Source organism: Chlorocebus sabaeus, chromosome 1 (genome assembly GCF_047675955.1).
Source record: "Chlorocebus sabaeus isolate Y175 chromosome 1, mChlSab1.0.hap1, whole genome shotgun sequence".
NCBI classification, from domain to species: domain Eukaryota; kingdom Metazoa; phylum Chordata; class Mammalia; order Primates; family Cercopithecidae; genus Chlorocebus; species Chlorocebus sabaeus.
In genome coordinates this window covers 116434516-116460485 of record NC_132904.1, presented here as the reverse complement: position 1 = coordinate 116460485, position 25970 = coordinate 116434516, and the positions used below count along the sequence as shown (strand labels likewise).

The 25970-nt window shown below is 54.8% G+C and overlaps 1 protein-coding gene across 1 annotated transcript; it reads right to left on the bottom strand.

Annotated features, from left to right (window-relative positions):
• Nucleotides 1-4364: 4364 nt before the first annotated feature.
• OAF (out at first homolog) lies at nt 4365-23225 on the bottom strand. Its single transcript, XM_008021209.3, has 4 exons — nt 22723-23225; nt 8429-8563; nt 7294-7474; nt 4365-5452 (listed from the first exon to the last, which is right to left on the bottom strand). The coding sequence occupies exons 1-4, from the start codon at nt 22951-22953 to the stop codon at nt 5187-5189; spliced, it is 813 nt and encodes a 270-aa protein (XP_008019400.1). The 5' UTR covers nt 22954-23225; the 3' UTR covers nt 4365-5186.
• Nucleotides 23226-25970: the final 2745 nt, after the last annotated feature.

Genomic DNA, 25970 nt, shown 5'->3' with positions numbered 1-25970 from the left:
TGATATAGGAGGGGAGGGAGACGCCTCTCATCCTGCCTCTCCCTGCTTGGGAATCAGGACCTTGTCACAGGAAGCAGGGCTGGTGAGATAGTCGCCCCCAAGGGGGATGTGGACACCACCCTTGTGACTGCCTTTCCCTGGCTCCACTGAGAGCCCCTGAGGTCCGACCCTTCTCCATGGAGGTCTGCACTGAATCCCCACCAAGTGAGCCTGCACTTTCCACCCACTTTTACCCTCTTCCCTTCTACCACTGAACCTTCCAGGTCCCCAGCTGGGGCCACTGTGGTTATCAGTCAGGGTCTCTGCAGGAAAACAGAACCAACTTAACTCGGAGTGCCTCTAACGAAGGTGTTATTGACAGAGATGCCAGCAGGCCTAAGGGAACCAGCACCCAGAGAGGGGTGGCACAGTGAAGTGAGTGCAGAAGAGGCAACAGGAGGAGACAGTGGTATGGGAGCCCCGCAAGATCTGGAGCCTTGGAGGAATGAAGCCAGTGCCATAGGTGTGGTGCTGAGGCAGTGAGGAGTGGGGAACTGACGCCCCACTGCTGTCCTGTGCTCCCATCTGCAGTGCTTCTCATCGGCTGAAGCCAGACGGTGAGGGATCCCAGGTGAGGGCAGAGGAGGGTGGAGGGGAACGACCAGCTCAGCTGTCACCTGGCTACAGCCAGTAGCTGATACTGAGAATAAGCCCTGGAATGCTGTCGTGTTTCTCACTGGCCAAACAGCGAACATTTTATGACAATACCAAGCGACGGCAGGTGTGATGATTCATTTTATGTGCCAGTTTGGCCAGGCTCTCATACCCAGCTGTTTTGTCAAACATTAGCCTAGACGTTGCTGTGAAGGTATTTTATAGACGTGACTACCTTTATAATCAGCTGACTTTAAGTAAAAGATCACCCCTGTATTGTGGGTGGTCCTCATCCAATCAGCCGAAGGCCTAAAGAGCGAAAACGGAGGTTTCCTGAAGAAGGCATTCTACCTTGAGACTATAACACAGCAATCCCACCTGAGCTTCCAGCCTGCCGCCTGCCCTACAGATTTTGGACTCCAGGCTGGCCACAACATTAACTTTTGCCTCAGCTGCCAGACTGCTAGTTTGTTAGGATTTTGAGCTTGCCAGACCCCAACATCCAGCAAGCTAATTCCTTAAAATAAATATTTCTGTGTGTATGTATCTTACTGGTTGTTTCTCTGGAAATCCCTGGCTGATACCACAGGAATGTGAGAGAATGGGAACGTTCAGACATTGCTAGTTAAGTGTGTAAACTGGAACAGCGCCATCTGTAGGGTGATCTGACAGCATCTACAATGTTCACGCCTGTGACACAGACATTCCAGTTGCAGCATCTACAGTGTTCATGCCTGTAACACAGACATTCCAGTTACTTGCTTTTTCTTTTCTTTTTTTGTTTTTGAGATTGCGTCTTGCTCCATCACCCAGGCTGGAGTGCAGTGGTGCGACCTTGGCTCATTGCAGCTTCCGCCTCTCAGATTCAAGCAATTCTCCTGCCTCAGCCTCTCGAGTAGCTGGGATAACAGGCACCCACCACCACGCCGGCTAATTTTTGTATTTTTAGTAGAGACGGGGTTTTGCCATGCCGGTCAGGCTGGTCTTGAACTTCTGACCTCAGGTGATCTGCCCGCCTCGGCCTCCCAACGTGCTGGGATTAGAGTCAGTTGCCTGGTTTTTTCCATTCCTGCCTACAGCCTAGCTTGTAAGAGCAAGTCACAGTAAATAATTCGATTTTCCATCAGTAGCCAAACTGCCAATAGACCATTTGGGAGAATGTTAGGTGATGGGACACGGAACGCCAGTGTCAGGGAAGGCCTCAGAGATAACCGAGTGAGATCGTCTCTCTTATGGGATGTGTGTGACCCACCCACGGTCACGCAGAGCTGGGCCCTGGCGGGTGCCCATGCTCCGCACATACAACGCTGGCCTCGAGCCTTTGGTTCTTGAGAGCGGCACCTTGCCCTCCTTTTTTGCTGGAGTCCTTATCCCCTCATCCACCAGAGCCAGGTCCAATAAAGACCCTGGGGTCCCCCAGCTGTGGCCCACAGTTCCCCCACTGAAGGCCTCCCTTGGCTAACAAGCCTGAAGGGAGAGATGCCTGAAGAAAACCCACAGGAAGTCCACAGTGGGGTCCAGCCCAGCCCGGGTGAGGTTGTCCAGGGAACCAGGAACAACTCATCCTCCCAGCTTGCAGCAGCACCAGTGAGGGCTGGGTTGCTGGCCTCCCCGAGGGTGCTTTGCTTACCCTGGCAACGGGAAACCAGGAGCTTCTTCCTGCCAACGCTGGTCCCAGTGAAGCTTTGGACACACACCCCACCACCCCCTGCCCACCACACGTTCAGTGATTGCTACTACAGAGACTGGCCCAGCGGGTGCTCCACACTCCACACTCCTCCCCAGCCCACTGAAGCCCGGGTCCCCCTCCTGTAGGTGAGCTGTGCTCTCTGAGGTTCTGGCTGGCCAACCTCATAAAGCCATTTGGGTTGGGAGAGTGTGTGGAGTAAGAAGGACAGGGGTTGGATCCCAGTCCTGTTCTAACAAGATGTCTGGACTTGAACTTGGGCCGGTCGCACAATTTTATAAGGGAGCCACATCTATAAAATGTTATAGAATCACTACAAGGAGCCAATGGTCTCATTTATATGAAGGCACTTTGTAAACCCTAAAGTCTGCAGAGAAATGAGCACTGATATTACCTCTCCCAGGTAGTATCAGTTGCTACAAAGGCCTCCTGCGATGGGGAAGTCTTATCTCAGTGTTTCCCAAACAGCTGACCACCGACATCAATTTCAACAAGCTCCTAATGCACACTCAAATTTGCTTCAACAAGCTCCTAAGCTCTGATGCACACTCAAATTTGCTTCTCAGCAAAGAGGTGACTGTCATGGCAGGAGTTCAGGCGCTGTGACAGTGGGGCTGAGGCGGTTGGGCGAGCGCTTTGGAATGGTGGACTCCAGTCCTTGGATGTGGCCCTGTGGGAGGCGTCTACTTTGCAGAGTGTAAGGTCAGTCCAGAGTCTCAGGGAATCTTCTCGTCCCCATCCCCTGAGACTAAGAAGGAGCCCAAGGCAGCTGATGTCTGTAGTGATGGTGGTTTTTTTTGACATTGCTTTTTTAAAAAGCATTATTTTTGGTGACTTGGAAATCAGAAGGGAAGGCATACTGATTTGGGGACACCCCTTCCATCAAAAAAGGCACACAGGAGGTAGCAGGTGCCTTCTCCAAGTATCCCTCGCCTGCCTGGAGCAGTGGCTGGGGCTCGGGATGGTGGCCCTGGCAGAAAGGGAAGGAGAAAAAAGCCTGGGGGGTGACCAATGGGACAGCTCCCTCCTCATCCCCCAGCAAGGCTGAGCTAGTCCTTGAGAACAGGTTCAGAAGGGAGGCGTACTCACCTGAAAACGTTATCTCCCCGTGGACCCTCAGCTTAACCAAGGCCCAGCAAACCCAGCTCCCTCAACTCTCCGGCCTGCATGTAGGGGCAGTTGCAGCCTGTTCTGGGAGTTCCGGGAGCAGAGCAAAGGGGACCCCCCTGCAAACCCCTTCCCTCTCCAAGGCCTTTGAGGAAGGATCTGACTCTCCCCATCTTTTCCCCGAGAAAGTTGAGTCCCCTGGGGAACCCATGAGACTCTCCCAGCCCCTTAAACACTCCTGCCTCCACCTCACCAAATTGTTACCATCTTCCAGCCTCAACCCACACCCCAACTCTTCCAGAAAGCCTTTCCCAATACATGCGGCCTGCACATCCCTCGTCTGGAACCAGCCAGCACCCTGCCCAGCACTTCCTATTACAGCCTCTTCATGTTGAAAGATACTTGGGAAGTGAAGAGCCTTCCAGATGTCCAATTTCACTGCGTCAGGCTTGTAGCTGCAGGAATGTCTGCTTTTTTTCACTAATAGATACTAAGAATGGTTAACAGTGACCACTATGTGCTAGATGCTTGACATGCAAGAATTCACTTCGGTCTCTTAAGTAAGCTCCTTTTATAGCTAAGGGAGTGGAGGCACAGAGAGGTCAAGCAACTTGACCCATGGCTGCACAGCAGGTAAGCAGCTGAGCCCGGATCTGAAGTGGGGTTCCAATCTCCATCTCATCTCTTGCCTTTGCGCAGGCTATTTCTGACTGGCTTACTATGGTTGCAGCTATGTCTGTCTTCTTGTCTTGGGTGCAGAAGTTTTATCTCATCCTTCTCTAGTAATATCTTCCTTCTCCTCCTTCCTTCCTCAAATGGCTGAGCACACAGTAGGTGCTTTAGAAGTTGTTGTTAAGATAGCCCACTGCCACGGTATGGGGACACTTCTGACACCAGGTGGCAGCATTGGCCAAAAGTTTTCTCCAAACTCTGGGTCTTGCCAAATAAAAACTTAAAACGTTTATTTCTGGTAGAAATGATAAATACTTTGCATTAAAAATCTGGAATTCAAGTTTTCCTCATACTTCATGCTCCCTCCCTGCCCCAGAACCTTACAAAAATATTTCTGTATAGAGAGGGAAAGAGCTGGGGCCTGCTCTGGGAGGCAACGTCCAGGTGTCTGGGAAAGGCACTCGTGGTCTGTGGTCTGTGGTCTGTCTCAGCGGTGGGAGGTCTTCACTCGCCCCACAGGCAGCCTCAGAGCCAGAAATGAGAACTCGCTGTAATCCGGGACAGGGGCTGCATCGTGGGTCCCCAACAGCTCCTTCTTTGGGGATGGTGAGCCCCATGTTGGGGAGTAGGAAGGCACTGAGGGGCCAGCTCCTTCCAGATGTGTGCGTGGGGAAGGCAGTTGTGTCTGGGGAGGGGGGTGTCCAGCTGTAGACTCCTTTCAGGGTCTAAACATTTAAGGAGCTCAGCAGAAGAACCACAGGCCATCACATTTTGGTGGCTTGCAAGTGAACACTCCAGGGGAGATGCAGGAGGGAGGGGTGTAGACCTGGGGAGTCCCTCTCTCCCTCTCTGCCCATAAGGAAGGCACAGGGTGGGAGTGGGGGTGCCTTCATGAGACCCCCCTGCCACGCCACACCCCTTTCACAGTCATCTGTGATGGGGCCAGAGGGGTCCAGGCTCCAGGGCCAGGGGAGTGGGGAGGGAGAGAAATAAGGCCTCAGGTGGGGGATGCCACCCCCTCTAGTGGCTGGTGAAGAGCAGTGGGCCCAGAGCAGCCACCCTCCAGGTCCCTCCCACCCTAGCCTGGCTAGGGGTCCTCATCCCAGAGACACAGCTGCCTCTGGGGCACGTAGAAGTCGAAGCTGTAGCTCTTCTGGCAGCTGCGGATGCCACACTTGTAGGGTGTGGGCCGGTCGCGGCTGTGGCAGTACTTGAGCATGCAGGGGTACCAGGCCAGGCTCAGGCCATAGCGGCAGACACAGGGCTTCCCGCGATCTCCCACCTGCCCACAGCGAGGCAGCTCCACCTGCTCTGAGGCCTTGGGCAGAGCCTCAAACACAGAACTGTCCACACCTGGGGGAGAGAGGCAAGGATCAGGGAGGGAGGGAGGGAAGGAGCTCCCCTAGCCAGAGGCCGCTGACATTCCCCACTTGGTCTCCTCTGTCATCCAACAGGCATCTACAGACACCTCCATTTCCAAGCTTGCCATAGGACACAGAGGTAAGACCTGGGCACTAGGCTTCTCCTTGTTGGGCTCGCTGGAGAAACATTAAACGGGAATCACCTTCCTGTACGGCATCAACTGTGTGCCAGGGGCTCTGCTTACAGTACCTCCATCTATCACCCCATGGGCTAAGTATTGTCATCCCTGTTTCACTGATGAGAACATCAACCCAGAGAAGTTTAATGATCTGGCCAAGGGTTCAAGGCGTCCACGCGGCCACACTGTCACACAGCACTTTAAAAAATCACCATACTGGAGTGTGCCGAGATGGAGGCATGGCGAGACGGGGTTGGAAGTCAAGGAAGGCTTCTTAGAAAAGGTAACATCTGGCAGGGCACAGTGGCTCATGCCTGTAATCCCAGCACTTTAGGAGTCCAAGGCTGGTGGATCACCTGAGGCCAGGAGTTTGAGACCAGCCTGGCCAACACGGTGAAATCTCGTTTCTACTAAAAACACAAAAATTAGCTGGGTGTGGTGGCAGGTGCCTATTATCTCAGCTACTCTGGAGGCTGAGGCAGGAGAATTGCTGGAACCCGGGAGGTGGAGGCTGCAGTGAGACGAGGTCATGCCATTGCACTCTAGCCCGGGCGACAACGGCAAGACTCTGTCTCAAAAAAAAAAAAAAGTGACATCTGAGTAGGGCTAGTCAGAGAAGGGCCAGCAAAGCACACCCAGAGGGGCAGGTCAGATCAGGGTGGCCAGGGTTCCGGGCAAACGGGAAAGTGTACATATGAGGGGCGCTGGGGGGAGATGGAAGGGACCGGCCCTGGTTAGGCTCAGGGGCTCTACGGGAGTGGCCAGCTTCTGGGGGACGCTTACGTCAAGCTTGTGGCGTAGTCTGGGGTGCAGGCCATGGGGGAGGGTGTATGTGTGTGGAGGGCAAGACCAGAGCTCAGTTGGACATTTCTAAATCTGGGCCTGCCCTGGGAGGAGCCGGCATTTCTCCAGTGCTCAGCTGGCTGGCAGAAGGCACAGGGGCCTGGAGTTGGAATGGGGCCATTTCCCTCTCCCTCCACACAGAGGACCTGAGGGCTGTCCTGGGAAAGGTACCCAGAGAGGGGCCAGCGCTGAAGTCACAGAGCTCAGGAAGGCAGGGACCACGTAGCATGAGGGGAGCTCCCAAGGAGCTTGGGGCAGAGATGCCGGCAACAGGGAAGGCCCGAAGCTGACTTCTTAGAGGTGGCAGTGGAGGGGGGCAGGGTGTCCTTGTGCCCCACTCCCATGACAGAAGGTCCCATCTCTGTGTCCTAAGGGCAGGGATGAGGGGAAGTACCTGGGAACTTCCCTCCACAAGGCCTAACAGAGTCTGTGTGCCCTGCCTGGAGTAGGGCCCTTTCCTCTGACTGAATCTTCTCACTGAATATTCACACAGGCGCCACTTCCTCCAGGAAGCCTTCCCAGACCAACTGCAGCCTGGTTTGGGGGTCCCTCCCTGAACGCCTTTAGCTATCATGGTACTCTATCACACTTAACTCTGTGCACATCTACCCTGCTGGGGGACAGGAACTGAGTGTCTACATCTCTGTAGGTGGTCAGTAAATGTCTCCTGAACAAAGCAAAGGCTAATGATGAGACTTGGCTAATGATGAGACTCGGCTAATGATGCCCCTGACCTCCTCCACTGCTCTGTGCTATCTCCCCATCCCCTTCCCTCCACCCAGCAGCGGGCCATGCCCAGCTCCCAGCTGACCTTGCTCCAGCCAGAACCGGACGTCCTCCTGGCGGGTGAAGATGGCATCCACGGCCTCAGCACACACGTTGTGGAGATGGGGGCTCAGCAGGGCCCCCTGGCTGAAGTTGACAGCGACATCCATGTGCAGATGCTCCAGACCCCGAACCTCCTCCGCCTGCCGCACTGCCCGGGGATTTTTCTGTGTGTGGGAGAGAAGCCACTCCTACCTGGCTTCAGAATGCTCCCTGCCGGTCTTCCCCTGACCCTCCAGAGTCAGGCAAGCCCAGGCTGACTGCCTTTAGAACGCTGGCGCCTTCTGCAGGCTGGCAGCCCCGCCCCTCTCCAACTGGCAGTGAGACTGATGCCTAGAGTACAGTCGGGCCTTTTTAGCTTCTATCCAGAATGGACACTTCCCAAACTATGTGCTGGCTGCTAGGCTGACCTCTGGGGCCTGATGGTGAATGCTGAGGTGTGGATGGGAGGTGGAAGTGGGTGCCAGGCAAGCCGTGCCAGGGCTTATGACCTCTGGAATTTCCAACATCCAGGGAACCAAGTCCCTTTGGGAAAGCAGGCAAAGGGCAGGGGCGAGGAGGCCCCCAGGGCAGGCTCTGCTGGACACGCCAGGGAACTCAGATGAGGCTGGGGCAAGGCCCTGGGTCTAAGAAGACAGCAGGAGCAGGCCGGTAGCTTTGAGGGTCTTGAACACTTTACATATGTTAGCTCACTGAATTCGCCCATAACCCAGTTTCTCAATGAGAAAATTGTGGCTTTGAAAGTAACTTGTCCAATGTCACACCCAGCTAATGAGTGACGGAGGAGATGTGATGCCTGATCTGGCCTCAGAGCCCAAGCCCCTAGCCTGTCACACACGGGGAGGTGCTGGAACCAGACGGGAGAAATCTGAGAGCTGGGGTTCCGTTAGCGATCTGCAGGTCAGGTTTGGCCTGGGGCAAAATCAGGGGCTCAGGACTCTAGGGTGAATGGGGTACCAGGGATGAGGGCGGGTCACAGGCAGTGGGTCAAGGAACAGCATGAAGATGAGGAGCTGGGTGGGAAGCTAAGGTTGGGGGATCAGGGCTTAGAGCCAGGCCGGCTGCAGGGGTCAGGTCTGCAGGTCGGGATCTGAGCCAGGCGGGCCTGGTAGGGGACTCACCTGCCGGAGCTTGGCCATGGCCTCACTGGGGATGATCTCATTGTGCTGCAGCTGGGTGACAAAGCAGAGGGCCTGGAACTGACTCTGCCCCTTCTCCAGCTCCCCTAGGATCAGGGCCCGGAAGATCTTCACATCCTGAAGAAGGGCAGGAGGATGGGAGCAGCTGGAGGGTGCAGGAGCTTCCCACCGGCCCACCAGGTGTTCAGCTTGGCCCCTGAGAGGAAGCCTGGACACTGCCTGGCAACTGACACCTCCCTCCTGCTGGTCTAGGAATTTTTATCTTTTCCATTTAAACCCGTGACTTAAAAGAAAGAACACACCCTAAATGTTCCAAGCCTCCTGGAAAATTGACAAAGTGAACCACTAGAGTTTTTCTCAGCTGATGACTCCCCTCGGCGGAACCCCTTAACGTCACCCTGATCAGGGTGGGCCAGGGCCACTACAGCCACCTGACCAGGGCATCATGGAGGAGGGCTGGACTTTTCCAGTACTGACTCCAGAGTTCCTCTCTCTGACTGTTTTTTTTCTTTGTAATTCTAATGGCTAGAAATCGTAGTCATTTTTATTCAGTAGATTTGGGGAGAGGTCTCAAGATGCCCCTGGTGCTTCTGATCAGCCAGGCTCCTGGCCACTGACCTCTGAGTGAGTGGGGTGGTGGGGCCGGGACGGGGTGAGGGCAGAGTGGGAGGCCGGCTGCAGCTATTTCAGCCTTCCGGCCTGAGGGAGCTAGGATGCCTCGCCTCTTCCTTTCCCTCCCCACTTCCCCTTTCCCCCATGGGGTCGCTAATGGCACTGCCGCAGTCCAAGGGCTCCTTCCTGTTACTGACTCACTGTGTGAATGGGGGATCTGCAGGAGGATGGAGGCAGGAGAGCTGTAGGGTGGGCTAGGGCCCCCTTCCCTATCTGGCTGCTGGAGCCCTGCACACTGCCCACCTGCACCACTCACATGAGAACTGGCCCCTTGTCTTCTTACCCATCTCTGGGACTTGATTAACTCTGCTCCCAGTGAGAAGTTAGTGGGTCCCAGTCAGAAGTGGTCTACATCTGTCAAGACCCTCCTGTGGTGGGGGCACCCTGGCCTCAGTGACCATTCTCTGCTGGGAACCCTTGTGGCTCTGCACTGAGACTTAGAATGACAGCTCTGCGGATCATCTATCAATGCCCGGGCCCTGCCCCCCACCACATACTCACTGAGTGCTTGCTGTACACCCGCGAGAACAGAAGTGTCTCGGCAACAGGGTCTGAGCGGCCCCCTTGGAGTCCAATACAGGCAGCAAGGGACTCACAGCTCTGCCCCGAAGCTGCAATGTATTAGTGAGTCCTCCAGGCTTTCCCCTAACTTCTCTGATGTGTAAAATGGGGATGATCCCAGTTATGTGACAGGGTTGTGGTGAGGACTAGGTAAGTTATCTGGAAGATTCTCACATGGGGTAAGCGCTCGCTGGGATTACTCTTGTAGGTGACCAGCACGCCTCGTAGGTGGTCTGCAACAAACGAATGCATGCCATCTCATAAATGCCCGTGTACTTCTGCAGTCCCTCAACTCTACAGAGAAGTTTCTCTTACTTCCTTTTATTGTAAATGATCTCTGGAACAATGAGGTGTGGAAGTATAAGGGGAGGTTTTCCAGAAAGGGAAACTGAGGCTCAGCTGTTGAAGAAGGTTCCATTAGGTTCCTTATGACCCCAGAGACTTGTGAAGAAGGTGAATCAGAGCTCGGCTTAACCCCTGCTTCCTCTCAACAGGAAATCCCTTCTTGGTCATGATGCTGCAATCTTCTTGTCCTGCCAGCCTAGGCTATCTGATCTTCCCCTCACTCAGGTCGGCTGAGGAGAGATGGGAGGCTGCTCTGCCTGTAGCATATTCCATTCTGGGCTCAATTCCTGCCAGGTGAGACTTGATACCAGACTTCCCCTGCTAGAGCTTGAGCCAGGCCATGTCCCTGGCAGGATCCCCCAGGAAGGATCCAAAAACCACTTCCCTGGTATTTTCAGCTCTGACTCTTTGGAGAGTCAGATAGTTGGATATTCACAGCATCTTCTCCAATACCGCAGGTGCATCAAATACCCGGAAGTCTCAGGGTTGCTCAGGGGCCTCTTTGCTTGGTGACATCACCTGACTACCGTTGGCAAGAGAAGGTATTTGAACTCAGACCAGACTAGAGGATGAAAGAAATCTATTTGAGCTTTTTTCCTGCTTCTATATGAATAATGTCATCAATGACAATAACAAAATGCTATCAAAATGGGAAGTGACTGGGGGTGCAGAAAGGGAACGATAATTTCTCACTGAGAGGATTTCCTCTGTATCTCCTATTTGTATAGGAAAAAGAGTTATTGAACTTTATAACTAGAAGAGAAAAAGCATTGTTTCCATGGGTCAAAAGGATGTATGATCCTCTTTAAAATCCTTACAACAGGCGGTAGGAGCTATGATTGTTACCAAGCTTGGATTGGGTAACCTGCTCAAGGTCATGGACTAAGAGGAAACATAGCCAGGATCTTAACCCAGACAGTCTGACTTCAAAGCCTGAGCTCTCTTAACCAGAATGCATAATTGCCTCTTGGATCAGCTAGTCTCATCTCCTTGATGCTCAGCTAAAGAAACTGGAACTCGGGCACACAGAGGTTGTGGGGTCTGCGCTTGATGCCTGGGCTGGCCAGCAGCAGAGGTAGGATTAGGACCCGCTTCCCACCATGCCCATCTGGCGGCAGCCTGCCTTAAGTCAGCACACCTGCCTTGGGAATGTGGCAGCTCTGGCTCGTGGTTCTTGCAACTACCAAACAGCACGACACAAGTAAGAGGAGAAGAGGAGGCAGGAACACCCTTCTAACCCACCTGCCTGCCCTGCCAGGACTTCTTTTTTTTTTTTTTTTGAGACAGAGTCTCACTTTGTTGCCAGGCTGGAGTGCAGTGGTGCGATCTTGGATCACTGCAACCTCCGCCTCCCGTTCAAGCGATTCTCCTGCCTCAGCCTCCTGAGTAGCTAGGACTACAGGCGTGCGCACCACGCCCAGCTAATTTTTGCATTTTTAGTAGAGACAGGGTTTCTCCATGTTGGCCAGGATAGTCTCGATCTCCTGACCTCGTGATCCACCCGCCTCGGCCTCCAAAAGTGTTGGGATTACAGGCGTGAGCCACTGCGCCCGGCCCCCGCCAGGACTTTTAAAACCCCAAAATCTCCAGTCTCTCCTTCGTCTTCCTTTTTTTTTTTTTTTTTTTTTTGAGACGGCGTCTCATTCCATCACCCAGGCTGGAGTGCAGTGGTGCAATCTCAGCTCACTGCAACTTCTGCCTCCTAGGCTCAAGCAATTCTGCCTCAGCCTCTGGAGCAGCTGGGATTACAGACATGTGCCACCATGCCCGGCTAATTTTTGTATTTTGTAGAGACAGGGTTTTACCAGGTTGCCCAGGCTGGTATCAAACTCCTGACCTCAGGTGATCCGCCCACTTCAGCCTCCCAGAGTGCTGGGATTACAGGTGGGAGCCGCCGCACCCGGCCCTTTTGTCCTATTTCCCCAGAAAAGCACATTCTACTTGCTGATCCCTGAGAGGGAGCAGGCAGCCCTACTTTCTGGGTCTATTTGGTAACAGGGCTCCATCATCCTGACCAGCGTCCCTCCCACTTTCCACTCTTTGCACCTCAGACTCCCTGGCAAGGTTCTGGACCCCCCGCTTCCTCTAACATTCACAGGGAAGGGTGAAAGTCCCCTCAGACGCTAAGCCCAGGCCAGGCAGAAGCCTGGCTCCCAGCCTTCCTCCTTGCCCAGGAATCTGTTGGGATGATGCATTTCATGTGGCCTATCGCCTAAGCAGATGCTTAGCTGGGGAAGAGCCCACGACAGGGGCTGCAGGCAGGCTTCTGAGGCTCAGGACCCAGGCAAGGGCCCCCAAGATGGGAGGTTGTTATAAGGCTGCTTCTCCCACAAGCTTCCAGCAACCTCCAGCCTACCTGGAAGAACTGAAGCATACCACAACCAGGGCCAGGATCTGGGCCATCCAGAGGGTGTGGCAAGTACCCTGGGGAAATAGTGTTTGCCAGAGTCCTCCTCTGTAGTTGTTAGTAAGGAGTAGGTAAGCTCTAGGATAGCACAGAATTTAAGAACAAAGGCTCTGGAGCCAGTGTTAACCCATGTTCAGATCCTGGCTTTGCCTTTGCTGGCCACATAACCTTGAGGGGATTTACTTAACCTCTCTGTATCATAGTTTCCACATTGGCAAGATGAGTAAAACGACAATACCTACCTCGAGGGACTGTTACAGGGAATAAATGAGTGAAAGGTTTCAGAACATAGTGGGCTGAACTGTCAGTTTCTCTCGTTGCTGCAATTCCTGGCCCTATGTCTGCCTTGCTCCAACTGAAATCTACTCCACTCCTGAAGACCTGGGAGCCAAGATTTTTCTCCTCTAGATGTACCTACGGCCTAGACAGGTCAGGTGACTCCTCTGGGGCTTGCAAGCAATCAGCCAGTCAGTGGAGAGCACTGATTACCATGACCTGGTGCATGGCCTTCACAAGCACCTGGCAGGGGAGTGGCCCTGACCAAGACACAGATTCCTGTCTTCCAAGGGACTGTGGAGGCGGCTGACTTCTGACAACTCAAGTCAGCGCACAATAGGTCTGGGGTTGAGGTTTACTGCAAGTGCAACGGAGGTAAAGGGTGGCTGAGGGACTGCTTGTTGTCCCCTTAAGGTTGGGGCTGGGGGTGGCATGAGGGAGGGAAGACTTCACGCAGTGAGGGACGCCTCAGTGGCCCTTGATAGTTAAAGGATGGAGCACTTTCCAGTAATGAGGTGTTTACAGAAGACAGCAAAGTGTGAGCCTCCCAGTGCCCCCACCCAGTCATCCCTCCATGCTACTATCACCTGAGCGGCCCAATGCCCTTCAAAGGCTCCCTTTGTCCTCACCAGAAAGCCTACCCCCAGAGCCTGGCATCCCAGGTCCCTGCTCACAGCAACTGTTGCACTTCCATGCACTGAACTGAAGAGCTTGCCGTTCCCAGAATGACCGATGCTGTGTCACCCCTAGGACTTTCTGTGAGCAGGTTCCTCTGCCAGGATGCCCTGTGCTCAGCTGTCTCAGCTGTGCCATGTGAGCAGGGCACAGCTCACAAGCGACCCTCCTCTGGCTGCCCTCCCAGTGCTGCCCTCACCAGCCCTTCTGCAGAGTTGGCCAATCCCAGTCCCTGCCTCTAGAGCACGAAACCCACTGTCTGCTCCCACTGTGTTTGTGCTGACCTCTTTACTTGTCTTTCTTTCCAGACTCAACTTCTTGAGCGTGGAAAAGTGTCTCTTGAAGTGCATCCCTACCCCCGGGAACACAGCAGGTGCCCAATAAACATCTGACAAGGAATACACGAAGGGTGAATGCACAACAGCATGGAAGAGTTCTCCGAGAAAAGTGGGAATGTACTGGGGGAGGAGGGAGAGGGTAGTGAGTGCTGATGAGGCTGGCAAGGGGCCAGGACACAAGCAGGACGCAGGGTCTGAGCACCCAGGCTGAGTGGCAGGCTTCCTCTTGTGTCTCCCTGGAAGTCATCGGTGGGTTTGAGCCTGGGGTGACACGAGGGACCTGTGGTTTGGAGCTGAATCAGACTCCGCCTGAGGTTGCGAGAGTGCCTTGGGTCTCAGTGCCCCAGGCAGATGGTCCCTGTCCTCATGGAGCATCTTCTGCCCAGGGAGTGAGTCATCCAGGCCCTCTGTGAACTGCCTCTGGCTCAAGAGCAGTGGCTCCAGCCTATTCACGTGGTGGCCCCGGGGTCTGTCGCACAGCTGGAGCTCAATGCTTAGTAGCTGGAGGAACAAATGAATGTTCTAGGGCCTCCATCAACCCACTGGCCTCCAACGTGCAGACACTCTTTCTTCTTGGCCTCGCCTGTAGCTGGGCTCCTGCAGGCTGGTAGTGCTACAGCTGCTATTTTGGCATCTAGAAGGTTTAGGGGATCATCTAGTTCATGGCCCAGTGAGATTCCGGCAAGGAAGTCACCTTCATGAGTCACACAGTGGCAGAGCCAGGGCCAGAAGCCCAGACCTCCTGACTCTGAGTCCGGCGATCTTCATGCTTCTCCAGGCTCCCCACTGTAGCCCTTGTCCAGATACTCAATTCCTCCCCATGCCCGTCCCAGCCATGCTGTCTGACGGATCCACCTGTGTCTCCAGAGGGAAGGCTGCTCTGGTTCAGCTGCACCAGGTGAATGCGCTGAGAGATGGCAGAGCACCGCTCTGGGAAGAGCACCCCTGGGCAGACCTCCTGTGCTCAGCACTGAGGGTGGGGAGGGAGCCCCCGGATCCCAGGGGATTGCGGGGCTGTCACACCAGCCCTGACTGGCTTTCAGACTCAGATAACATTGGGAAGAATGAAACAGGCTGTTTTGCCTCCGCCTCTGCCGCTGTTCCTGGGGGTTTATGTTACTCACGGCCGAGCCTAATCTGAACTGACGCACAGGCTCACACGGCTTTCCCATTCGCGCACGCTGTCCTCTTTCACAGACTCGCTGGGTCTCAGTCTCCTTCCCGCAAGGTCTCCCAGTGCCTCCTGTTCCACATTCCCATTCCCTCCACAGGCGCGCATCCTGGCCTGTCTCCTCCCTCACAGTCTCCCTGTTCCTGGCAGAGGCGGCTCCTCACCCTCTCTCCACAGTCCCCACATCCACCACCTTCTGAATTCCCCATCTCATGCTCTGCCTCAGGACACACCCTCCAATGCCCTCCTTACTTGCGGGATTCTCCTCACACGCCTCCTCCCTGACGCCGCTTCTCATAACATGTGCACACACACACACTCACACGTGTACACGCGTGCACACACAGGTACACACTCTCACTGCATGTCATCACCTCGCTCCAGCCTGCCAGGTCTCCTCTGGCACCCTGCCTTCCCACCACGGCCCCTGGCTGGCCCCACTCTCCAGGCACTCTTCCTCAGCCCCTCCCCAGAAAGCCCTGGTGGTTGGGAGGAGGCCCGCCTGCGAGGGAATGGAAAGCAAAGGGGGCCAGGGCAGCAGACCGCCCCTTCCCTCCACACCCTGCTTCCAGCCACCACTGTGACCCGTGCTGGTCACAGCCCAGGCTGCAGGTCATCGCTCTAGGGCCACACAAAGCCACTTGGACGTCCCCCCCCCCCCACTCTTCCAGCCCCCTTGCTCCTGGATAGCTGGCGCTCTCTCTTGGGAGTGTCCTCTGCCATCTTGGTCTCCTTCCTGTCACACCAGAGAGCGTGATTCTGGGGCCCAGGCTGAGCCAATCTAAATATTTATTCCTCTGCTCCTGGCTGGGGCTGCTTTATGGCTAGAGAAGGGGTTGGCTTTGCTGAGCTGGGGAGGGGAGAGGGGGTTTAGCCTGGAGACCCAGCCAGGAAGCGGCGCCTTCCACGGTGGAGCTAGAAGCACCCTGGCTGCTCTGCCTAGGCTTCTTGAGCAGGAACGGGGTGGATGGATTCCACCCAAAGCCAGGCCACGCACATCCCGAGGCCAGTGCCCAGCGACCTAGGCCGCCCCATGATGAGATGCCAGCATCCCCTCAGGGCTAGGCCTGGACAGAGGCTGCTTGTCACGGGGCATTAGCACAACCACTCACCCAGAGCAGTGCTCCTGCCCCAGCCCCTCCCCAGAGCAGTGCTCTGTCAGCCGAATCCCAAAGGTCACCAGTGTCCTGACTGCCGTGGGAACAATGTGAGGCTTTATGTGGATCAACTGCGCCCCACTGTGCCGCTGACTCAGGGCTCCTAAGACGGGGCTCCATGCTTCCCTCTCACCCGCATTCCCAGCCCTGACGCCTCCTGTGCTCCCTGCCCTTTATCTGAATCCCTAGTGGCAGCCACTTCAACACTTGCCAACTTCAAGGATGTCAGCTCCTCGTGATGCTTCGGTCCGTACAGCAGAAAAGCAGCAGCTGCAGCAACATGCTTAATGGTGGGGTAGAGGGACCTCTTGGCCTGCGGGCACCGGCACCTTGCTCCTCACATGCCCACGCGGGCCTCTGTTCTGTGAAGGGCCTCTCAGTCACTGTGCACACCGAGCCCCGAGCATCACACTGTTGTCTCTGGTGTACTGGCAAGGAGCCTGGGGCTCAGAGAGGTTAAGTGACTTGCCAAGTCACACAGCTGGTAAGTGGCAGGAAAAAACGTACACAGTGCTCACTAGTGTCTGTGCGATCTTTTCTTTTCTTTTCTTTGAGACGGAGTCTCACTCTGTTGCCCAGGCTGGAGTGCAGTGGCGAGATCTCGGCTCACTGCAACCTCTGTCTCCCCAGTTCAAGTGATTCTCCTGCCTCAGCCTCCAGAGTAGCTGAAATTATAGGCACAACCCCCCATGCCTGGCTAATTTTTGTATTTTTAGTAGGCACAGGGTTTCACCATGTTGATCAGGCTGGTCCCGAACTCCTGGCCTCAAGTAATCCACCTGCCTCGGCCTCCCAAAATGCTGGGATTATAGGCATGAGCCACCACACCTGGCCTTGGTGAGATATTTTCCAAACCCATGGCCCTCACCCAACTCCCCAAGAGGCCATGCAGGGGAGAGAGGAGTTGCAGGCATGGCCAGGTAGCCAGCACTCCATCCACTGGAGGTAAGAGCGTGGGGGAAGTGGTCCAGCCCACATCTGCCCAAACAAGGGTCTCTGTGGATTTGTTCGCCTGCACCAAGGTTTTTTCCAACCTCCTCCCCTCCACCTCCCTCCCCAGGGTTCTTTAGCCTACTGGAAGGAGCCCACTCATGGTACCACGGCAGACAGGCAGTCAGGATATACTGGAAGGAACCCTGGGTCCTAATCTCAGATTATCAGCTGCTTGATCTTGTCAGCCTCACTTGAGAGCTCCAGGCCTCAGCCCGCACATCTACACAGAGAGGCACCATCTGCCTCCTGCTGTCTGTGGCAGCGAGGATCAGATAAGGCCATGTGTGACATGAGGGACTGCTCACTGGGTGATCTCCAGACCCTATGCAATCCTCATTTCGAGGCTGGGCCCTCTGCCTGTAGAACAGGAGTCTGTCCTAAGTTTATCTCCCCCGCCTCTCTGTGCCTTGGGAAGCCTGGGAAGGAACTAACTCACTCTCCCCACCCGCTTCCCAGCAGGATACTCCATTATCACAGGTGGCAGTCTTTATGGCCTACCAGGACCTCTTGCTAGGACTCCACCTGGACATAGCATTCAGGAGTGGGAGATGCTGGCCAAACTCCAGGGAGGGGGTCTGAACCCTCAGGCAGGGTTGCCCATTCCTGATCTAAGGAGGAATTCCTCACACGCAGAGGAGGGACAGGTTTTAGAGCCCCATGTCAGTAAGCCTGGTCATTCCATCTGGCGACTTCTTGTAAATACCTGTGAGGAAATGCTCTGAGCTCCAGAAAAGTCTGGGCCTTACCCGAAAGCACCTCCATTGCCTTCTCCTCCCCAAGGAGACTTTCCATCCATCAGATGCCTCCACGCCAAATCTTAGGGGTGCTAACGCAGACAGGGTAGAGGCAGACTGGGCCCTGAAAGCTTCTCAGTCCCACATCTATGTGCTGTGATATCTCCTTGGGATAAACGTTCTTAGGTGGCAATGTGGACGTTGTACATTCCATATCTTCACTGACTACACCTCAAGGCTTCCCCTGTTGCTCCCCAACCCCCAGACCAGGCCCCCCAGCACAGGGACTCTAGCATTCTCTGGACTGTCCCTTCCTCTGGCTCCCACTCACTCATCAGTGCCCAGGGCAGGGCTCAAGCTTCCAACCTCCATGGGTCTTCGTCCCTTCAAAGTGGCCCTGAGCTGACCCGTAGAGCTGTACGTTCCCCTTATCTTGCTTATTTCCTCCAAGGCTCCAGCCGTGGGCCTTCAGGATCCCCTCTTTCCACACTTTTGGAGTCTGTGTCTCCTTATCCCCCCAGATGCTGGGAGGGGAAAGGGACCCCCACTGCCCACCACCCTGATGCCATCACACATGACCTTCTTCATATCTGTCAGCATCACCCTCCCCATCTGGTCAGCACCAAGCCAGGCAGCCTGGAGCGTGACTCATCCTGTTCCCAGCTTTTGGCCACTTGGACTTGGGGACAGAGGTGAAAGAGAAACTGGCAAGAACACCAGGTTCCAGGAGGTGGACCAGGAGGGCTGTCAAGCAGCCAGGTGAGAGACAGGGGACGGTGGCATGCCTGTGCTTAGAAATGCCAGTGATTATGTACATCCAGGGTTAATTACACCCATAGGATGTGGAGTATAAAGGAGACTGCTGCCCACCAAGGGTGCGCTGTGAATGTTTGTGTACCGAGGGCATACAGCATTAGGCCCGAAGCATATGTGCTGCTCAAAACACATTAGGATTAGTGTGGGTAAGATGACAGATTTCAAATATGTGACTGAGTTTGGGCCCCACCTTCATTTAGCCTGACCTGGCTCCTTCTCCAGGCCCCCTCCCCTCCCCTACAGCAATTGTGCCAGTGGTTCTCAAACTCTGCTGCACATTGGAATCATCTGGGTTCTTTTGTCACCCAGACTGGAGTGCAGTGGCGCAATCCTGGCTCACTGCAACCTATGCCTCCTGGATTCAGGCGATTTTCCTGCCTCAGCCTCCCGAGTAGCTGGGACTACAGGTGTATGCCACCATGTCCAGCTAATTTCTTTTCTTTTTTATTTTTCAGTAGAAATGGGGTTTTGCCATATTGGCCAGGCTGGTCTCAAACTGCTGACTTTGTGATCCGCCTGCCTCGGCTTCCCAAAGTGCTGATATTACATCACCTGGGTTCTTAAAAAAAAAAAACAGAACAAAAAAACAACTGCTGCCTGACTCCCACCCTGAGATATTCTGATTTCACTGGTAGGATACGCAGCCCAGGCACTGGGAGTTTTCAAAGCTCCCCAGGTGATTGTGAGGTGCGGCAAAGCTGGGAGCCACTGAGCTGTGGCATTCTTTCAGAGCTGTGGCTCAGTCAGCCCGATGGCCTTCACTCAGCCTCTGGGCAGGGCTTGCAGTCATGCATGATGGCCGTTTGATAGCTCCAAGCTACTGAGTCTACAAGCCTCACCTGGGCTCCAGGCTATGTGTCCTCCAGTTGACGACTGTGACTGCTTCACTGCCTCAAGGTCCAGGGTGGTAGTGTGGGAAAGAGTTAGACTGTTGGAACTCTAACTTGGGTACAGGCAAACGGGGGTGGGAAGCGCTGGAGAGAGGGGGCTGGATGGGGTTGGGAATCAGACAGAGGCCTTGGTCCCATCCCACACAGGTGAGGCTCACTGCTGCCCTGGGTGGGCTGTCAGGACAAGGATGGCTGCTCCTGCTCTGAGGGGCTGGCCAGCAATTTTGGAACTTCAAAGAGAAGGTTACGATGAAGAGCTCCAGGCTCCTCCAAGCTCAGTACTGGCTTTTCCACATGACCTTGGGTCTGTTGTTCAATGTCTTTGAGTCCAAGCTTAGCAGAGAGGGTCCTTGCTGAAATGCTGTGTGGGCCACAATTAGCAAAGCTAACGGCTCCTACATCTTGCACACTTAACACAGTATGAGTATGTCATAGGCACTACTAACCATGGGATATGTGCTATTATTTTCCCCATTTTACAGATGAAGAAATGAAGGCCTGGAGAGATCAAATAGGGTGCCCATATAGGTGAACCTGCTAATAAGTGGTAAACCAAGTCTGTCTCATTCAGTCTAGACTGTTTCTCCCCAAAGTGATCAAATGGCAAACGTCACTCTTCCCAAGTAGATTAGGACTTCTCCCAAACCATTGCAAATGAGTTTAGTACAAGAAACACAAAAGCATGACTTCCCAGGCTGGAGTGCAGTAGCACAACTGCAGCTCAGTGCAGCCTCAGCTCCTGGGCTCAAGTGATTTTCCTGCCTCAGCTTCCTTGGATAGCTGGGACTACAAGGCACACACCAGCGTGCTGTTAATTTTTTAATTTTTTGTAGAGACAAAAAATTTGTCTCGTTTGGCCTGAAGGTTTCATATTCCTGGTTTCAAGCGATATGCTTGCCTCAGTCTCCCCAAATCCTGGGATTGCAGATGTGAGCCACCACACCCAGCCCAAGTCTTTTTCTTACAGGAAAAATCATTCCTTCTAGACCGAACTTTCTTGTGGAAATCTGCCAAAGACTATGAGGCACGAGGCCTTGAGAACTGAGAGGTGACCCATCCTAGAAGGATTCGGACATAGAAGCTGCTGTGGCCAGTGCAGGCAGTGACTGAGTGGCCTGGGTGAGGGTAAGGCTATTCTTCCCCACACTGCACTCTCCAACTCCACCCCATCCTAGGCCAATGGAGAAGCCTGGAGTTAAAGGGACTTGGGAAAGCTGGTTTCCTTTCTGTATCTTCCACTCCCAATTCCCTCCCCTGCTGATGAAATTGGAGATGCCAGAGGTGGGTGTGAAATGGTAGCTTCTGGGTCAGAGGCTAACCTGAAAATCAGACTTCAGAAACCTGGGTGGAGGTCTGAACCACTGTATGGATTCAAATGAGGTGCTCACAATCTCCAAATGCATTTTCTAACTGGGCAGTCAGATGCCCAGCATACCCTCACTCCAATCCCCAACACCCCACCCCCGCCATCAGCCACTACTGCCATCACATCACAGCTACCCGGGCACTTCTTAGCCTCTCCCTTCAGGTCAGAGCAATAAAAACCTTCCAGCTGTAGCTAAAGGCTATAAAAGCTCAGTCCTACCCATTGCCTTTCACTGTCCTGGCCACAGCCAAGGAAGTCTCTCTGCAGGGTTCTAGTGCAGCCACAAGAAGACGTCCAGTGGGCAGGAGCGGGGGAGGCTCACAGCCTGGCCTGAGGCTAACTTTCAAGGACAAAGAGCTTGGATAGAAGATTAAATCCCCGATTCCTGATGGATCCAGCCACTAACATAGATTGTTCAGGAACAGAACACACTTGATAAAGTTCTCCTAAGGTTTAGGTGGGGAGGCAGGGTGGCGAAGCCGACCCTATCAGCTTCCCTCTCTCTCAATCTACATCTGAGTGCCTAGCTTAGGCCTGCTAAGTAAGGATGGGCTACAAAGTCTTCCCATTTGTGAACGCTCACTACCCCGCCCCCCACCTGCCTGCTTAAATCCAATGTCAGTGACGACTCAGTGGCCCTGGGGCAATCGGCGGTCAAGCCTCATCCCCCCGACCCCACCCACCTCTAGCGGTCAAGCCTAACCCCCCATCCCTGCTAACTATGGCAGTCTGGTTGGGTCCCTAACCGACTCCCCAAACTCTGCCACCTCTCCTCTAAAGCACCCTGTCTCTAAGAGGGAAGAAAGACAGGCAGCTTCAGCAAGGGTCCTCCGGGCCTGGGGCTCCCCCAGCTATCTAATCTGCTTCACCCCTGCACTCCTCCAGGGACAGAACCTCACAGGGCCTCTCTTTAGCTGGGGGAAGGAGACAGAACACTCCTTTTGAATACCTAAGACTCACCCACCCTCTTTTCCTCCAGCTTTCCTGCTCTGGGTCACTGTTAGTCACTCACCATCCTTCCAGGCCCATTTCCTGATAAACCCCTAGCCCCCTGGGTGCAAGGCCCTTCTTGTTCCCTCCACAACACACACCCCCCCCCCCCACACACACACACACCCCCACCCAGAGCGGGCTGGTCTCTAACTCCCTAACCCTAATCTGGGCCAAAATAGGGGGGTTGGCTCGCTTCTCTGCCAGGCAGAGTGAAGGGCAGCACTTCTCCCAGAGGGAGGGGGCCTCAGCTGGGGTCTCTCTCCAGGATCCTCCTGCTGCAAGCGCCCCAGCCTTCCCGACCAAAGAGGAGACAGGGCTTCTCCCGGCTTGAGAGAAACCAGAGGCAATCAGCTCTCTCCAGAAAAGTGAAACAGAGGAAGAGGTGACACAAGGACTCCAAAATGTCAGGGCTGGGAGGCTCCGCAGACCCCTCATTGCCCTGTACAGGGGTGAGAAGCCAGGCATAGGAGGAAAGAGACCTGCTTGCTCTAGGTCACACAGCGAGAACCCGCAGTGAGAGCCCACAGGGAGAACACTTCGCCTAGGGCTTTCCCACCAGAGAGCACAGGGGAATGACTCCAAGCAAGGAGTCCAGTCGTTACTAGGAGTTCTGAAGGAGGGTCAGCACCTGGGGGCTCTGGGAGCGCTGGAGGAGGGAGTGAGAAAGGGCAGCAGAGGGGTTCTTTGGGGAGAATGAAGGGGTGGGCGCTGGGGAGTGGGCAAAGAGGTGTAGAGAAAAGCCCGGCGTGACCTTGGGCCAGCCGCGTCTCCCTCGTGGGCCCGTCTTCCCTTCTGCAAGCAAGAGGGGCAGGCAAGAGGGCGCCTGGGATCCCGGGGGGCTCAGGCTTGAAGGTGCCACCCCGGCGAGTGAGGGCGCCTCACCTTCTTGAAGTCGGCGGTGAAGGAGACAAGGGTGCCGTCGGGCTTGCGCAGCTCGAGGCTGATGCTGTCGGCGTCGCTGTCCGCCTGCAGGCTCTCCTCGGTCACCTGGCCGTCCGGCAGCCGCACGCGGACCCGCAGCTCGGCCGGCGCACCCGTTCCCAGCAGCGGCGCGAGCAGCGGCAGCAGGAGCAACAGCGCGGGGAGCGCCGGGGGGACCCCGGGAAGGCGCATCCCCGGGAGCCACTGCAGTCCGCGGCCCCGGCGCGCCGCGTGGGGGCGGGGAGAGGCGTAGGCAAACTTCGCCCAAAGTTGGGGGCTAGTTCGGGGCGCTCCGGAGCCGCTCCGCTCGGGGCCTTGGCCGCGGGGTCGCCCGCGAGGTGGCACGAACGCACGTGGGTAGCGCTCGGCAGCGCGCCCCCGGAGGCCCCGAGGCGGAGACGACGCTGCCCCGGCCCGGCTCCGCGGCCCCGGGCTCCGGCGCTGCGAGCCTGTGTTTTGCACTTTTCATTCAATCCCACCCCCCGTCACTTCCTTCAGAAAACAGAAACCACCAGGACCCGCCTTAAAGAGACCGCGCACCTCGCGGCCCTTAAAGGGCCCGCGGCTGCTCCCCGCGCTCCGGCGTTGGCCGGGCAGGGGGCGGGGAGAGGGGGCCGCGGCTCCGCGGCTTTGTGCGAGCGGCGTCCTCGATCTCCCTCCCTCCCGGCCGCGCGGAGTCAGCGGCCCAGGCGGTGTCAGAAGTTTGCTCTCTGGGCAAATCCCTTCCTTCCAGCAGGGGCGGGACCGGTGATTCTTTCCCCGCCCTACACCCCACACTTTTTTTTTTTTTTTGGCTTGCTCTTGTGCCACGTGGATGAAATAATCGGGCTTGGATTTTTAGGGGTTTTGTTTGGTCTTTTAGTTTCTCTGACACAGCGAATTTCTAAAAAGCTTCTGCAAAATCAGACCTCGCTTCGCACTCTCCCTTTTCCCTGCCCCACCTTGGGAGGGTGGATCAGGGGTTCTCGCCCAGCTTTGCCACCGCCAGGTGTTAGACCTTGATGGGTCAGGTCACCCATGGGGACACGGCCCTCAGGTTTTGTGAGCCAGCCCCTGTGCCTCTTTCCTTTTCAGTCCTGCCTCCCGTGCTTCCCGCTTTCATCGTCTTTCCTCCGTCCTGCCCACCACCGCAGACCCTATTCTTTCTCTCTATCATAGACTGTGCAAATCCAGGGAAATGTTAGATTCCAGGTCACTCGGGAGAATTTCCAGGGACTCGGGACACTGGCGCTCAACGACAGTGGCTTTCCCACAAGCCACAAGGAAACATGCGTGCCCTGCGGTGCACCCCAACAATAAAGAGGGTGAAGACCGGGAGATCTGGATTGCTGCGTCCTCTGATTAGTTGTGGAATTTAGGCACGTTTTAAAAATTCTTTGGGCTTAAGTGTCCTCCTGTGTATGGTGGAAGCCGCTCAGACCTACACTGTCCTGCCAGTCCCAGGCAAGGGAAAAAGCCCCAGGAAGATGCTCAAAACCAGTTGTTCCCTGACTTCCATTTTCACTTCTATTGGGAACTTGATTGCTGATAGGTGAAAACTTCCTTCTCTGCAGCCTCCTTCCCTTCCAGGGCTTCCCCAGCACAGGGCCATGTGAACTGCAGGGTCCGGCTAGAATCGGCCTCTTGCTATCAGCCGGGGGCCCTTCGTACTACACACTCTCTGCTGCCTAGATTTAGGACTGAAGGGAATTTAAAAGACTATCAAGTCAGCCTTTTCCAAATTTGCCTTTCCTGAAGAATCACCTGGATGCTTGTTAGAAAATAGATTCCCAAATCTCTAAACCCATGGAATCAGATTCTAGGGAAAAGAACTGAGGATTAGCATTTTTGGCAAGGCCCACATGATGCTCGACATAAGTGGTTGACAGTGGGTATCTGGCAGATGTTTAAGCGTAGAGTGTCTGGGCCAGGAGCGGTGGCTCACGCCTGTAATCCTAGCACTTTGGGAGGCCGAGGCAGTCGGATTGCCTGAGCTCAGGAGTTCGAGACCAACCTGGGCAACACGGTAAAACCCTGTCTCTACTGTAATACAAAAGAAATTAGCTGGGTGTGGCGGCGTGTGCCTGTAATCCTAGCTACTCGGAAGGCTAGGGGTAGAAGAATTGCTTGAACCCAGGAGGCAGAGGTTGCAGTGAGCCGGGATTGCACCACTGCACTCCAGCCTGGGTGACAGAGGAAGACTCCATCTCTACAAAAAAAAAAAAAAAAGGCATAGAGCGTCTGAAGCAAGCAGCATCTTTCCTGGAGAACCTGGGTCCTAAGGATTTCATCTTCACATCAGGGAGATAAGGCAGGCTGTTAGGGAATAATTGGGTTAGCACAAGTATTGCTCCCCTAGGGACTCCCACTCTTAGCTGGCAACCCTTTAGACTAGAGATGCCCAGGGTCTTGAAATTGGCCCCCGCCTGACTGGATGCTGGATCTCCATGCACTCTTGAAGCTAGGTCTCCCACATGAGTCAGCCCACACAGTCATTAAGGGCCTCGCCCACATTGCCTAACTTCCCTTGTTTCAGGTCCTGTCCCCATCCGCCACCAGCTCTGCCCTCAACCATTTCCCAGGCTCTTACCCCTTCTCCTCTCACAACAGCCCAGAAGTGGATAAAGAAGCCCTGGATGTCGGATTTCTTGTTTAGGTCCCTGAGATTTGTCTCTGTTCACATTTTGGGTTTGGAAACAAGGATGGATGATCTCATCTCTTTCCCACCTCTTCCCCATAGTCAACTTCCTTCTCTACTTCAACCACAGATCAAACCAGATTTTTCTTTGAAAGTGATAGGGCATTTGAAATCTCACTCCATTACATGAGCCCTGCCTACCTCCGTCTCTATGCCTTCCTATTGATTTCACCTGACCACCTCTTCAAGCTGCAGGACAAAACTCAGGTTTCCCAGGAAGACTTTCTCGACTCCCCACCGACCTAGCCCTCTATTTTGCGCGCTATCTTCCACCTCTGGACTCCAACAATAGTCATTATTATAGCAGCTCCTCCCCCATTGTATTCTGATTATGTCTAGGTTCTGTGCCAAGCATTTTACATGGATCATCTTATTTAATTTTCATGGCATCCCTCCAAAGTAGGTTCTATTCTTAGGCTTTTTTTACTGACTAGGAAACCAAAGCTTAGAGAGGTTAGGCAACGTACCCAAGGTCACAAAAGCAGTAGAGCCAGCCGGGACTCAAACACAGGTCTGCCTGCCTGACCACAAA

Excerpts from the sequence above, each read along its gene's own strand:
- OAF (XM_008021209.3), bottom strand. The coding sequence starts at position 22,953 with ATGCGCCTTCCCGGGGTCCCCCCGGCGCTCCCCGCGCTGTTGCTCCTG. Across the intron at positions 8,564-22,722 it reads TCACCGCCGACTTCAAGAAG|GATGTGAAGATCTTCCGGGC; the intron begins GTGAGGCGCCCT and ends GCCCTTCTTCAG. Across the intron at positions 7,475-8,428 it reads CCATGGCCAAGCTCCGGCAG|AAAAATCCCCGGGCAGTGCG; the intron begins GTGAGTCCCCTA and ends TCCCACACACAG.